Source organism: Globicephala melas, chromosome 3 (genome assembly GCF_963455315.2).
Source record: "Globicephala melas chromosome 3, mGloMel1.2, whole genome shotgun sequence".
Taxonomy (NCBI): Eukaryota; Metazoa; Chordata; class Mammalia; order Artiodactyla; family Delphinidae; genus Globicephala; species Globicephala melas.
The window spans coordinates 112,335,050-112,347,315 of NC_083316.1; the positions used below are offsets into that span (position 1 = coordinate 112,335,050).

General features: G+C 53.6%; 2 protein-coding genes across 2 annotated transcripts; both read right to left on the reverse strand.

Moving 5' to 3' along the window:
* Nucleotides 1–219: 219 nt before the first annotated feature.
* Nucleotides 220–1,187, reverse strand: DCANP1 (dendritic cell associated nuclear protein 1). The gene is given in 5 exon segments (XM_060295524.1): nucleotides 220–375; nucleotides 549–646; nucleotides 649–814; nucleotides 817–928; nucleotides 1,018–1,187. Coding segments are annotated over 5 exon segments (702 nt in total).
* A 1,665-nt stretch (nucleotides 1,188–2,852) lies between these two features.
* On the reverse strand, nucleotides 2,853–5,988 carry TIFAB (TIFA inhibitor). Its single transcript, XM_030869555.3, has 2 exons — nucleotides 5,921–5,988; nucleotides 2,853–3,893 (listed from the first exon to the last, which is right to left on the reverse strand). The coding sequence occupies exons 1-2, from the start codon at nucleotides 5,929–5,931 to the stop codon at nucleotides 3,290–3,292; spliced, it is 615 nt and encodes a 204-aa protein (XP_030725415.2). The 5' UTR covers nucleotides 5,932–5,988; the 3' UTR covers nucleotides 2,853–3,289.
* Between the last annotated feature and the right edge of the window lie 6,278 nt (nucleotides 5,989–12,266).

Genomic DNA, 12,266 nt, shown 5'->3' on the forward strand with positions numbered 1-12,266 from the left:
CAGGGCCTCATTTTACCTTCTCAAAGCTGTTATCTTCCCCATTTCCCAGAAGAGGAAACTGAGGTACAGGGAATTTCAGTCACTTGTCCAAGATCCCAGAACTAGTAAGTGTGGAGCAAGAATCCTAACCGAGGCAGCAGCCTGACTGCAGAGCCCCTGCTCGGAACCACAACAGCATGTGCGCGTGTGCGTGTGCGTGTGCGCGCGCGTGTACACCCCTCAGCCACATAGGCCGCCCTGTGTATGCGAGCTGAGGGAATGCAGAGGACATTGTTGAGAGGGACTCACTGCCCTGCTCAGTCTGTCCGAGCAGCAAAGGAAAGGGGTATCGAGTTCATGGACCAGGGCCTGCAGCCAACCTGATAATTCTAGCTTCTGGGCGGGAATTGGAGGGTGGGTGTTGGGGTCTGGTGATTTAAATGGTTTTCTACCGAAGAAAAATGGAGCCTCGCATGGAGTGGAGCTTTGCTGTTTAGGAAACCTGTATGAGGCAGGCAGTGAGTTTCTGGAGGGGACTTTATGAACAGGTAGAGTCTGAAACAACAAGCTGGGTGTTTCCTGGCTCCCTTCTGCCCTGTCTCTGGTCTGCCCTCCTCCCGCGTGCTGCACAGTCCATCCTGGGGCCCAGAGGGCCTCCCAGACTTCACCCCAAGTCAGAGACTCCCCCAGGGAGGAGGTGGGCTGCTCCCTCTCATAGGCCCCCAGCTAGGTTGGGTTTGCCCCTTCCTGGAAGGAAGAGGACTCTCGGTCTATGGCAAAGGTTCCCTCGTGGAGCAGGGGAGCTGCACCCTGGGGGCTCTGGGGAGCCCCCAGCCAGCTTCCTCTCTCCAGCCTTCGACGTTCAGGTTTAGATTTCAGGCAGTGGCTTTTCCGTTCTGCATGCAAAGGGCTGCTGCTCCCTAATGCATAGTTTGGGGAGCACTTCGGTCTGTGGAGGGATCATTGTGTGAAAAATAAAGGCAGTCCCAAAACAGTGGGCTTCATCAGACCACAGCACACATGGCTTCTGCGGCTCACCCGCCCTGACTGTGTGTCTCCCATTCTATGAACCCTGAATATTGGGCCTTCTGGTGCCAACGTTCACAATAATAACCCCCCTCCTGACTGCCCACCAGGTCCATGGCTAAGACAAAATTCTTCATCAGGGAATCACAGAGTGTGGCTGAGCCCTCAGGCTCCAGAGCCATCCCGCCAGGCTCCTAACCTTCTCTCACTCCATATTCCCGTCTAAGGTGAGCCCTTGGGTCAGGACCTATATGTTTCCCTCTCTCAGGTCTCGCGATAGTAGCTAATACTTACAGAGTGGCTGCTGTGTGCCAGGTGCTGCACTATATGTGCCACCTCCTAAAACCCTCACAGCCCGCTGGCTGGCTCCAGTGGGGAGCCCAGCGGGCTCCAGCAGGGAGGTGCTATCATCTTGCCCATTTTCCAGAAGGAGAAATAGAGACCAAAGCAGCCTAAGTCACTTGCCCAAGATCACACAGCTAGTGAGTGGCGTGACGTTGGTCAAGATACTTCACTTTGCTGAGCCTCAATTTCCTCATCTGTACAATGTGGTTAGTACCGTTGTCTATCTGGGCGTTGTGGAGATTAAATGGGGGAATGTACACAGCACCTAGCGGAGCGTGGAGTACATAGTAAGCACTCACCAGACACGGCCACTTAATAGTAGAGCTGAGGTTAACACCAGCGTGAAGAGAGAGAAAACACAATGTCTCTAGCACTGCCCACAGTGACCATCTCCTGAATTCATGTCTTTCCTGAGTCCCAAGTAAGCTCCCTGAGGGCAGGGCCTTAGTCAACCTGTTCACTGCTGGTTCCCCGGGCTTTGCACAGCATCTGGTACAAGGTGGGTGCTTGGTGAAAGTTGAGTGAAGGACTGCTTTGGTGGCCCCATGGGCCATTCACAGCTTTGGACAGCCCCTTCTTCTCACATCCCTTGCCCTCCTCTGCTTTGTGGCTGTGACCTGAGTGTATCTGTCTCGTTCCCTATCGGATGGAATCTTCCCAAGTCTGGGCAGTCTGGGTCCCGCCCACTGCTATCTTCCCCAAGGAGAAGATGCTCAGGCCTGGCAGTGCGGCTGAACTTCCTTGCAGCCTACCCTGGGTGCAAAAGGATCTCTCTTCTTGGGCAGGAAGTGAGGAGCGTTGAAAGCCTTGCTGGAGGTGGTTACAGACCTGGGGATGTGAGCCAGCTAGTGGGCAGCTTCAGTGCCTTGGATATCGTACAGCAGGGTCCAGGCTGGTGGCAACCATCCGGGTCTGAGGTCCCTCCCTTCATCACACAGGTGAACATGGTTTCTAGACCACACTCCCCCTCCCTGGGATGGCGTGGAGCGTGGCTGCTTGCGCTCAGCTCCCCAGCACATACCTCCCAACATGCACTGAGAAAATGAGCCCACTCTCCATCCCCCACTCGTCCACCCCCATTGGCATATGACCCACCCTTGAGGGAAGTAACTGCTGAACTGTATTCTGTCACAACCTCCCAGCCTGCCCTCTCATAGAGTTAGTCCTGGGAGAGCCCACTGCTCTGAGAAGCTACCTTCCTCTGAAGACCTTTGCCCTCTGGTCAGCCAAGGCCTTGACCCAGAAGTGAGAGTGGGGGAGCGTGAGGATAAAGAGAATGACAGTGACGATGAATTTCTTGGCAGGCCCAGCCCCCAGCTCCCCATCCCCAGGAAGCCCTCAGCCCTACCTCCATCCTTTTCAGAACCGTGAGCCCCCGCCTTGCCAATTTCCTCTTACACCTCTTCTCCATTTCCTGCCCCTGCATCTGCATGATGATGTGGCGTACAGGCGGCCCATCTGGGGATCAGGGAATCCTACTGGGTATGCCAGCTTAATGAAATACTTGCAGTTTATTAAACACAGGCTTCCCTAAGCCCCGAGTGCCTGTGGGTATTTGAAAGCCCAAGGTAACCCCAAGCTACCACAAACGTAATTGTTACATGTGTCCATGCATTCCTGGTGCAACCTCAAACTCCGGCTCTTAAGCGGCACACAAAATTAGCAACATAAAGTAACTCCTAGTCAGACGAGAGGGGGAAATGTGGGGAAACACTGAGAGAGGCTCCCAGAACCCCTCAGGGCCTCTAAACGTATATGAAGTTCCTGTTACCTTGCATAGCTGTGGATGTGGAGGGCACTCCCCTCACCCCTGGTGGTTCATGCTTGCAGAATAGGTTCATTATTACGCGGCAGGCCTGGCTTGTCAACCTTGCATGATGTAGCTTGACTATTTCAAGCCCCATTTCAGCTAAGGCTTGCTCCGGGGTGGCCGGCGGGGCTAGCAGAGCGTACTGTCTGGGGGCTCCCTCTGGAGCTGTATTTCTGGTGCTCCTCCAGGGCTGGGCTGGGAAGGGCTGTCGAGAAACCCCAGGTGACCCGGAGCCTGCTGCCCTGAACCTGAGGGAGGCTGCTCCTGGGGGATGATTTCCCATTCGTCGCTCTCCTCAGCCTGGAGCCTGTAAATCAGGGGCGAGGGGCTGAGGTGGAAGCAGCAGACAAAGGCCTCCAGGGAGGTACCTCCCTCGATGTGGACCACCATCTGCATGCCAGAGAAGGCGACCCTGTTGACGGTGCTCAGGGGCACCTGCTCCAGGAACCTCAGCGTCAGCCCGTTGACCCACACGCAGCCCTTGCGGCTCAGAGCCTTCAAGTTGAAGGCCAGCCGGGCACCGCCCTTCTCCAGGTAGGGTTCCAGTGACAAGTGCTGGCGGGAGAGGCGAGGGAGCTGCAGCCGGAGGTGGGTATCCGGGCCCCGGCCCACCAGCAGTGGGCTGGTGTCGTGCTCTAGCTGCGGAGGGACGTTGGCGAAGGTGGCAGGGCCTGGCGTGGGGTGGTGCAGGCTCACCCGCAGGACCGTGAGGGGCCTCTCCATGGCTGATAGCCTAAGAAAGACGGAGCACAGACACACAGGCGTGGGTGGAGGCAGACACTCCTCTGTGATTCCCTGAGCCCAGACATTCTTGCCCACCTCAGGGGCTCCAAGCCACCTCTGGCCAAGCAGGGCCGGGCACTGAACGTCCATGCAGTCATTCTGCCCCAGTCAGGCTGCAGCCACGGCCAGAGCTGGTGTGGAAGCTCAGGCCCGCTGCTTCTAGCCTCAGCTTCATCCCTAACACACTCTGAGTGAGGCACGCTACTCACTCTCCAAACTTTAGTTCTCTCTTCTGTGACTTAGGTATGTCGATCCTTGTCTGTGCGAGGTCCAAGGCATACCAGCCTGTGTGGTGGGGTTTGGGTGGCCTGTTGGCATTTGGGGACAATTTGCCCTGCCTCATGGAAAGGGAAGGACGGAAGGTAGGATCCACCCTCCTTGTATCCGACAGTCACACAACGATTGCCTGCCGAGCCCTCCGCTGAGCCAGGCACCGACCAGTGGCCAGGGATGAGCTGATCAACGGGAACACCCAGCTGGGAAAGGAGAAGGGGTTTCTAGCTCCCGGCGTTGTGGAGTGACACAGAAGAGGGGACCCCCGCCTGCTCCTGGGGGATCAGAAAGGCTGCCTGGAGACCCCAAGGAAGAACAAAAACATCTAGCACATTCTAAGTGCTCCTATGCACGCGAATGCCACAAGCATCCCCTCCTCACTGATGCCGGTGATGAACTTGGAAAGAGCTGAGATCTCTCAGAACTGATGGGGCTCCACAGAGGTCAACTGGCCATACATATCTACCAGTGCGCAATGCACATGCCACTTGCCTCTGTAACTCCATCTCTAGAAATTTGTCCTTTAGAATCTCACTGGCACATGCAGGAAGGCTCTGTTCCTGCATGGATTTGAGGAACATAAACTCTCTGGCACGTGTACCAACCCCATATGGCCCAGGACATGCCAACACCTTCTACAGGAACCAAGGACTGAGTGGATCTGAATAACTAAATGTACACTTTCCCAGCACCAGGCTTTTGCTTCCAGTATTTTCTCTCCTGAGAATGCATCTTCTCTCCCAAACTGCTCAAGGCCCGGTTCAAAGGTGACCTCTTCCATGAAGCTCTTTTCCTCTCTCTGCGCCCAGACCCTCAGAACAAGGAGGCTCCCCCCCCGGGGCTGTCCCATTCGGTCCCTTTTCCATTATGTGTCAGTTATGTGGGTCCCTGCCCCACCTTCCCTGGGCCCTTCTCCTCCTCTCTTCCTTGAGGCCTCCCGACGGCAGAGCTGCCTCGATGCCCCGTGTCCCACTGCCCGGTCCAGACGGGGCCTGGCCACAGCAAGTGTCTGGGGGCACACCTGCCAAATGGCTAAATGAGAAGAAGCTCACACACGTGGAAATCATGGGAGATCAAGATCAGAGAGACCCCACACGAGAGTCCGGTCCTTAAAGGCTGTGGGACAGGCTCCAAGTCCCTCCAGACCCTGGACTCCCTATCTTTTGGGTGAAGTAATGGTGAGAACCTCCCAATCTGATAGTGAGTGCAGAGCCCTTAGGGCACGACCTTTTCTCTCGTGCACACACGCAGCCCCACACAGACACACCACAACCACACCCTGCTTCTTGCCCCAGCCTGCAGAAAGCCTTTCCCTGAGGTGTGTGTAAACTAGGCCCAGGACAGCTGAGCTGGACGGCCAAGTCCTCAGGCCTGGTCAGGAGCTCAGAGCTCACTTCCAGGAACCAATCCCACGGCCCAGGGACCCTAAGAGAATCCCTTAGAAAAGAAGCGTTCAACACTGCTCCTGTGACCTTACTCTCTGCTCTGCTGAGTCCTCCAGAACTGATAGAAATCCCCCTGCTGGCGCAGAGCCCCTGCAGAGGCCTCCTCTTTGCTCCAGGACCCCAGTTGTTCCGGGGAAGCGGAAACTCAGAGGAAGACTCTCTGGGGTATGTGCCTGGCGAGGAGCCAGCAGGGGCCCCCTCCCAGTCCCACCAGGCCTTCTCCTCTCACTGTGAGTTCCAGTCTCTGACCCCCATCTACCTTATTTCCATGGTCACATCTGACTCCGGCACTGCAGCTATGAGCTCTCGGGAGGAAGTGGGTCTAGGCTGGGGCGGGTCTGGGGATGGCAGCTGTGGCTGCGGTTCAGAGAAGTGATACGTCAGAACGCTCATCAGGTTTGTTGCTTTCTTCCTTTTTCCCTTTAGGAAAGAAAATGGAAGTGTAATTTCTTGTTGCAGAAGTGCAGCCCCACTGCTAAGAGGTTGGAAACCCCAGTCTGAGACCCTTGCTAGGAGAGGCCCCTGAGCTCCCTCCCGGGTTTCATCTCTGCCAGTCTCTACTGCCCCGTCCCCAGGGACCTATTTCAGGGTATGAACAGTTCCTCCTCCCCCCTGCCAGGTGGGTGGGGAAAAGGCATCCCAGACCTGTTAGAAAGGGGAGCTCTTTGGACAGAGTGTCAGTGAGGGGAGCTCCCATTGCATGTGGGAGACTGTGAGGGGGCCACAGTGGCCGGACCAGGGGTGGCCAAGGTAGCTATGGGCAACACAGTGGTCCACTGAGTGTCTCAGGAAAGGGCAAGGTCTCAGGGGAAGGATAAAACAGCTACTCACAGAGGGTGGCCTCTCCAGCAGTAGGACAGCAGGAAGGCCACCTTCTACGCCCACCTCTCCAGGGCTCTGCTGGCCTTCGAGGGCAGCCTGGAAGAGACCAAGATGGATGTGTGTCCAGCACTGGCCCCAGATGACCTCAATCTCTCTTCTCTAACTGCCTCCTAGAAAAAAAAGAAATACTTGCTAGAAAAAGTTAATATCATACAGAGCCTCTACAACTTCTCATTAACAATGTTCTACAATTAATAAAAAAGTACTAGGCATGCTAAGCTACAGGACCAACTGTCAAACAAGAGAAAAAACCAACAGAAACAATCTCACTATGTAGGTCCACAAAAAGACCTGTACAAGGATGTTCACAGACGTGGATAGATCTAGAGACTGTCATACAGAGTGAAGTAAGTCAGAAAGAGAAAAACAAATATTGTATACTAACGCATGTATGTGAAACCTAGAAAAATGGTACAGATGAACCGGTTTGCAGGGCAGAAGTTGAGACACAGATGAATGTATGGACACCAAGGGTGGAAAACCACGGTGAGTTGGGGATGGTGGTGTGCTGAATTGGGCGATTGGGATTGACATGTATACACTGATGTGTATAAAATGCATAACTAATAAGAACCTGCTGTATAAAAAAATAAATAAAATTAAAAAAAAGAACGTTCACAGAAGTTTTATCTTATTAACCCCAAACTAGAAACAACCCAAATGTCCATTAAGAAAAATGGATAAAAATTTGTATAATATGTATACAGTGAAACACTACACAGCAGTAAAAAAGAGAATGGACCAATGATACACAAAACAATGGAGATGAATCTCATGATCATTATGGAGAGCAAAAGAAACCAGGCACAAATGATATAGACTGTGTGATTCCAATTACATGAAATGCAAGAACAGATAAAACTAGCCTATGGTCATAGAGGTCAGGGTATTGAATGATCTCTGCAGAGAGGTATTGACTGGGGTATTCATTTACTGGGGCTGCCATAACAAAGTACCCCAAATGGGGTCGTTTAAATAAACAGACGTGTATGGTCTCAAAGTCCTGGGGAGTAGAAGTCCAAGACTGTTTCGGTAGGATTCGTTCCTCCTAAAAGAGAACCTGTTCCAGGCCTCTCCCCTAGCTGCGGGAGGCTTGCTGGCAACCTCTGGCATTGCTCGGCTTGTAGAGGTCTCACCCTGATCTCTGCTTTCGTCATCACGTGGCATCCTCCCTGCACGCAGTGGTTCCAATGGCAGCATCTCAGGCGCGCTGGTTGGCTTATGAGGGGGAGGGGCCTGGGGCAGGCAGTCAGGCTAGACCCCAGGGCTCTTGCCGGCACCATACCCCCCCCGCCCCCGGCTCAGCACAGACAGCTTCACCTCCCTGATGGACGGATGGATAACCAGAAGTCCAAATGGCCACTCTGAGGAGCTTTAAGGTCTGCAAACACGCCAGGGCTGAGCCTGCTGAGTGGAAGGTGGCTGGCCACGTTCCAGAGACCTTCCTCTCGGCCCATGGGTCTGCCTAGCCCAGACTGCCGGCCAGCTGCGTGTCTCGGAACCATGGTCTTCCCCAGGGCCCCTCGCACACACTGCCTTCCCTTCTAGGTGATGCTCAGGTATTTCCTCCCATCTGCAGAGAAGGGCAGTGGGCCTCAGGCAGAAGCCTGGCAGGGGCTTTGTTGCCCCTAGGTGTATGACCTTGGGTAAGTCCTATCCCCTCTCCATGCCTTAGTTTTCCTCGCTGGGGCATGGGACATCGCTCCTCACTGCCCCCTGGAACCAGGCCTCAGTGAGAGGAAGGTTGTGTCCCCACTCCCAGCCCTGGCCTGGGAGAGCGGGTGGGCGGAAGAGATGTGTTTGTGGTCCCTGAGTTCCCTCATAACTCAGTTCCCAGAAGTTCCCAGCAAGAGAGGGAACTGAAACAGCCAGGGAACTTATCTGACAAGAGGAAGAACTGCCCAGCTGCATCTCCCAAGGGCCAGCAGGAAGTCGGGCTGGTAACTGTCTGGCCTTTCCCTGGGGGCAGGGGGAGAGCCAGGGGAGGTGAGAGCAGGGGGAGTGAGGTGCTGGCTTCTCTCTGCTCGGCGCCCTTGGCTAGGACGGCCTCCTTTGGCTGGTGTCAGGACGCTGGGGAGTGTACATCAGTGAGCAAACGCCCCCAGTCGTGCTCCTTCGAGAACTCAGACAGGGACAGAAGGACAGCTTCTGGGGCTCCTACAATGGTGGGCAGACGAGGACTCTACTGTTAGATAGACTCGGGTCTGAGGCTTGGCTCCTTCTTTTGTAGCAACTGTGTGCCCTCAGACAAGTTACTCAGCCTCTCTGAACCTGATTTCTGCTCTGTAAAATGAGGATAATTTGTTGCTGTGTGAGGGCTAAATGAAACACGTGCAAAGTGCCAAGCACGTGGGGAGGGTTGGTAGGTAGAACACCAGAGTCGAGTGCAGATGCATCCCGGGGAGAGGGGCTGGCAGAGCCCACTGACAGCTTGCACAAACCCCAGATTCTCAGAAGCCTTCAGGTTTTGCTTAAGACAAACATAGTTCTGGAGCTGAATACAAAATTTGCATGAGTTCAATAGAAATTCCATTTTTAAATGATAATGAAGTAAAACGGATGCTCTAGAAAGAATCTCCACGTTCTGGCTGGGGCAGGTGGCCCTAACCCAGGAGGAGAAGGCTACTCAGTAGACAGGAAAGGAAGCGGAGGCTCCCAGCAATCAGGCGACTAATTAAGATCACATGTCTGGGAAATGTCGGAACCAGGATTTGGGCCCAGTCTGTTGTATTCCTGGGCCTAAACATGAAACTGTCGTGCCTCATGGGTGGTGTTCTGTGCGGTCCAGCTGCCCCATCTTCTCCAAACCTGTGCTCCGCTGGCTGGCTGGCAGTGCGCTCAGCAGAGAGGGCGCTGCTTCCAGCCTGCCAAGCCAGTGTGGCCGCTTACCATTCCCATCCCCATCAGGACATCCCCGCGTGTCCTGATAGCCTGTGGCCACCAGGTGGCAGCATCCCTCAACCCGGTGGCTTGCTCTTCTAGGCGGAAAGGGGCGGACGGTGAAAGTCTGGGGGAGCCATTCATGGGACTGCTGGGGAGGGAGGGCGACAGGGTCCTTGTTTATCTTACTCAGAATGCCCTGAAATGGCCTAAGGTGAATCTACAGCAAATCTCACCAGAGGACACCAACTCCAACCGTGGAGACAGAGCAGGAAGCCAGAGGGTGAGGCCCTGCAGAGCGACGGTTTGTTATAAGGGCAGGTGCTGGCTGGGACAGACATGTCCCTGCCCGGGGACAAACTTAGTACGCAGCACAGCGAGGGTGAGAGACCAGGTCTGCTTCCTTACCTGTAAGATGGAGTAACCATGATCCTCTTCAAGGAGGGGCCCCCTTGGAGGAAAGGCACGCACCGCTCTCGGCCCAGGCGAGCACTTCGTGCTCACTAAGCGCTCAGGATAGGGCTCCAGCGGTCGTTACCATGATCATCAGGACAGCGTTCCCTGTCCCCACTGAGCCGTCAGGTAAGAAAAAAATTAGCTGTCACCTGTAGAGATGGTGCTGTGATGGGGGGATGCCCAGTATATGAACCCAGGAGGGGCACCTAAACTGCCAGGGGTGGGGCGCACCGGGAAGCACTCTGGAGGAGGGGACCCTGTGCTGACTTGTGCGGAATGACTAGGAGCTGGCCAGGTGGAAGCGATGATAGGTGGGGTGGCACCTGGCCGAGGAAGGTGGCGTCAGCTGCCCAGCTGCTGGAAGGGCTCTCCCACGCTTTGCTCTATGCCCTTGGCTAATAAGAATGGTAACAAAGACAGTGACGGTGCATTTGAATTTTAAAACAATAATGAAATGAGCGTTGAGTGAGTCCTGACTCTCTCCTGTGTCCTGTGCTAAGCCCTCATATGAACTGTCTTATTTAATCCTCACAACACCTGTGGGAGAGGTTCCACTGTTAATTCTGTTTCACAAATGAGAGAGCAGAGGCACAATTAGTAACTCACTCAAGATCACCCACATAGAAGGTCACGGAGCTGCCTCCCAAACCCAGGTCTGATCTTCAGACCATTGCCCTCAACTCCTGCACTGCCAAGGGGCAAGCCCTTTCCCCTCTCTGGGCCTTTGGTCCCCAACTTCTGATGGCTGGGCTGGGCTGGGTGAAGCAAATGGCTATGAGGGACAGCCCTGGCTGCTTATTCCTGCTGCGCTCCCTCCCAGAGCACTGGTGGGGCCTCCTTGCGCAGGTGGGGCTGGCCAGCGTGGCCCGGGGGGTGACCTCCACCTGCTCCAGAGGCAGAGATGGTGAGCATTCTGCCCATGCTCCCTCCCCTATGCCAGGGGTCATTGCTAAGCCCAATTTCATTATTGTTCTGTGTTCTTAATATATGTCAGTTTTACTTTATGCTAAATCCAATAATGGAGCCCTGACCAATGCCTGGGGCAGGCCCCGGAGACATGGTGCCTGGGAATTCTGAGGCCTTCTGGGCTCTCCCCTTGGGGTGGGGTAGTCAGGCCACGTAGAGCCAGTGCCAGCAAGCCCAGCAATTACCTTGTGCTTTTACTTCCTTTTTCCCCACTGAGCTAAGGGCTGTCCCTTAGGCTGCCTGGGGAGGAGAGGCTTGGGGAAGGCGGAGGCGGAGGCGTCTTGCATCCTGGCCTCCCGCTTCACCCACAGCATCCAGAGCAGCTGTGGGCTGGAGGGCAAGGAGGGAGCCCTCACTGGGAGCCCAGCCTTGACTCTGCCGTGGACATACTTTGTGGCAAGTTGCTTTTCCTCTCTGGGCCTCACTGTCCTCATCTGTAGAATGGGGATAATCATGCCTGCCCAACCTCCCTGGCCCTCTAGCCAGTATCTTCATCTAACACTTGGACCGGGATCCGCTTTCACCTGGTCAAAAGGCTTTGCCAAGGGCTTCTTTCGTTTTCAGTCCAGAACCCATATTGAAGAAACACAGCTTGATCTTATTTGAAGAATGCAGCTGGCCAGGAAAGATGGCCCCAAACACAGCACAACACACATCAAACATGGGGGTTTTGTTTTTAATTAAGTGAGGTAAAAGCCTAGCATAAATACTTTAACTAAAGTTTAGGAATAAAATGTATTCTGAAATTAGCGTGTCTTCAAAGGCAGATTTTTAACATACCATGTAAAATACCTCTGTGTGGCAATTTAGGTGCCTAGAAGTACTCCATGTAGATCTGACAGCAGGAGGATGGAGGAGAAAAAAAACTAAACTGTTCCTCTGCAAATAGTTATCTTTCTTTAACTTGTGGTCAAATGCACATAACACAGTCTTCCATTTTAGCCATTTTAAATGTACAGTTCAGTAGTGTTAAGTATATTCACGTGTTGTACCATCTCCAGAACCTTTTCATCTTGCAAAACTGAAACTTTAAACCCATTAAACAACAGCTCTCCGTTTCGCCCTCCCTCCAGCCCCTGGCAACCACCATTCTACTTGTTTCTGTGGGTTGGACTATTCTAGATACCTCATATAAATGGAATCATACAGTATTTGTCCTTTTGTGATTGGCATATGTCACTTAACATAATGTCTTTACGGTTCACCCATGTCGTAGTATGTGTCAGAATTCATTCATTTTTGAGACTGAATAATAGTCCATTGTACGTATATAACACATTTTGTTTATCCATTAATCTGTCAATGGACATTCGGGTTGCTTCCACTTTAGGCTATTGTGAATAATGCTACTGGGAATACGGTGTATAAATACCTGTTTGATACCTTGCTTCTAGTTCTTTTGGATATATACCCAGCAGTGA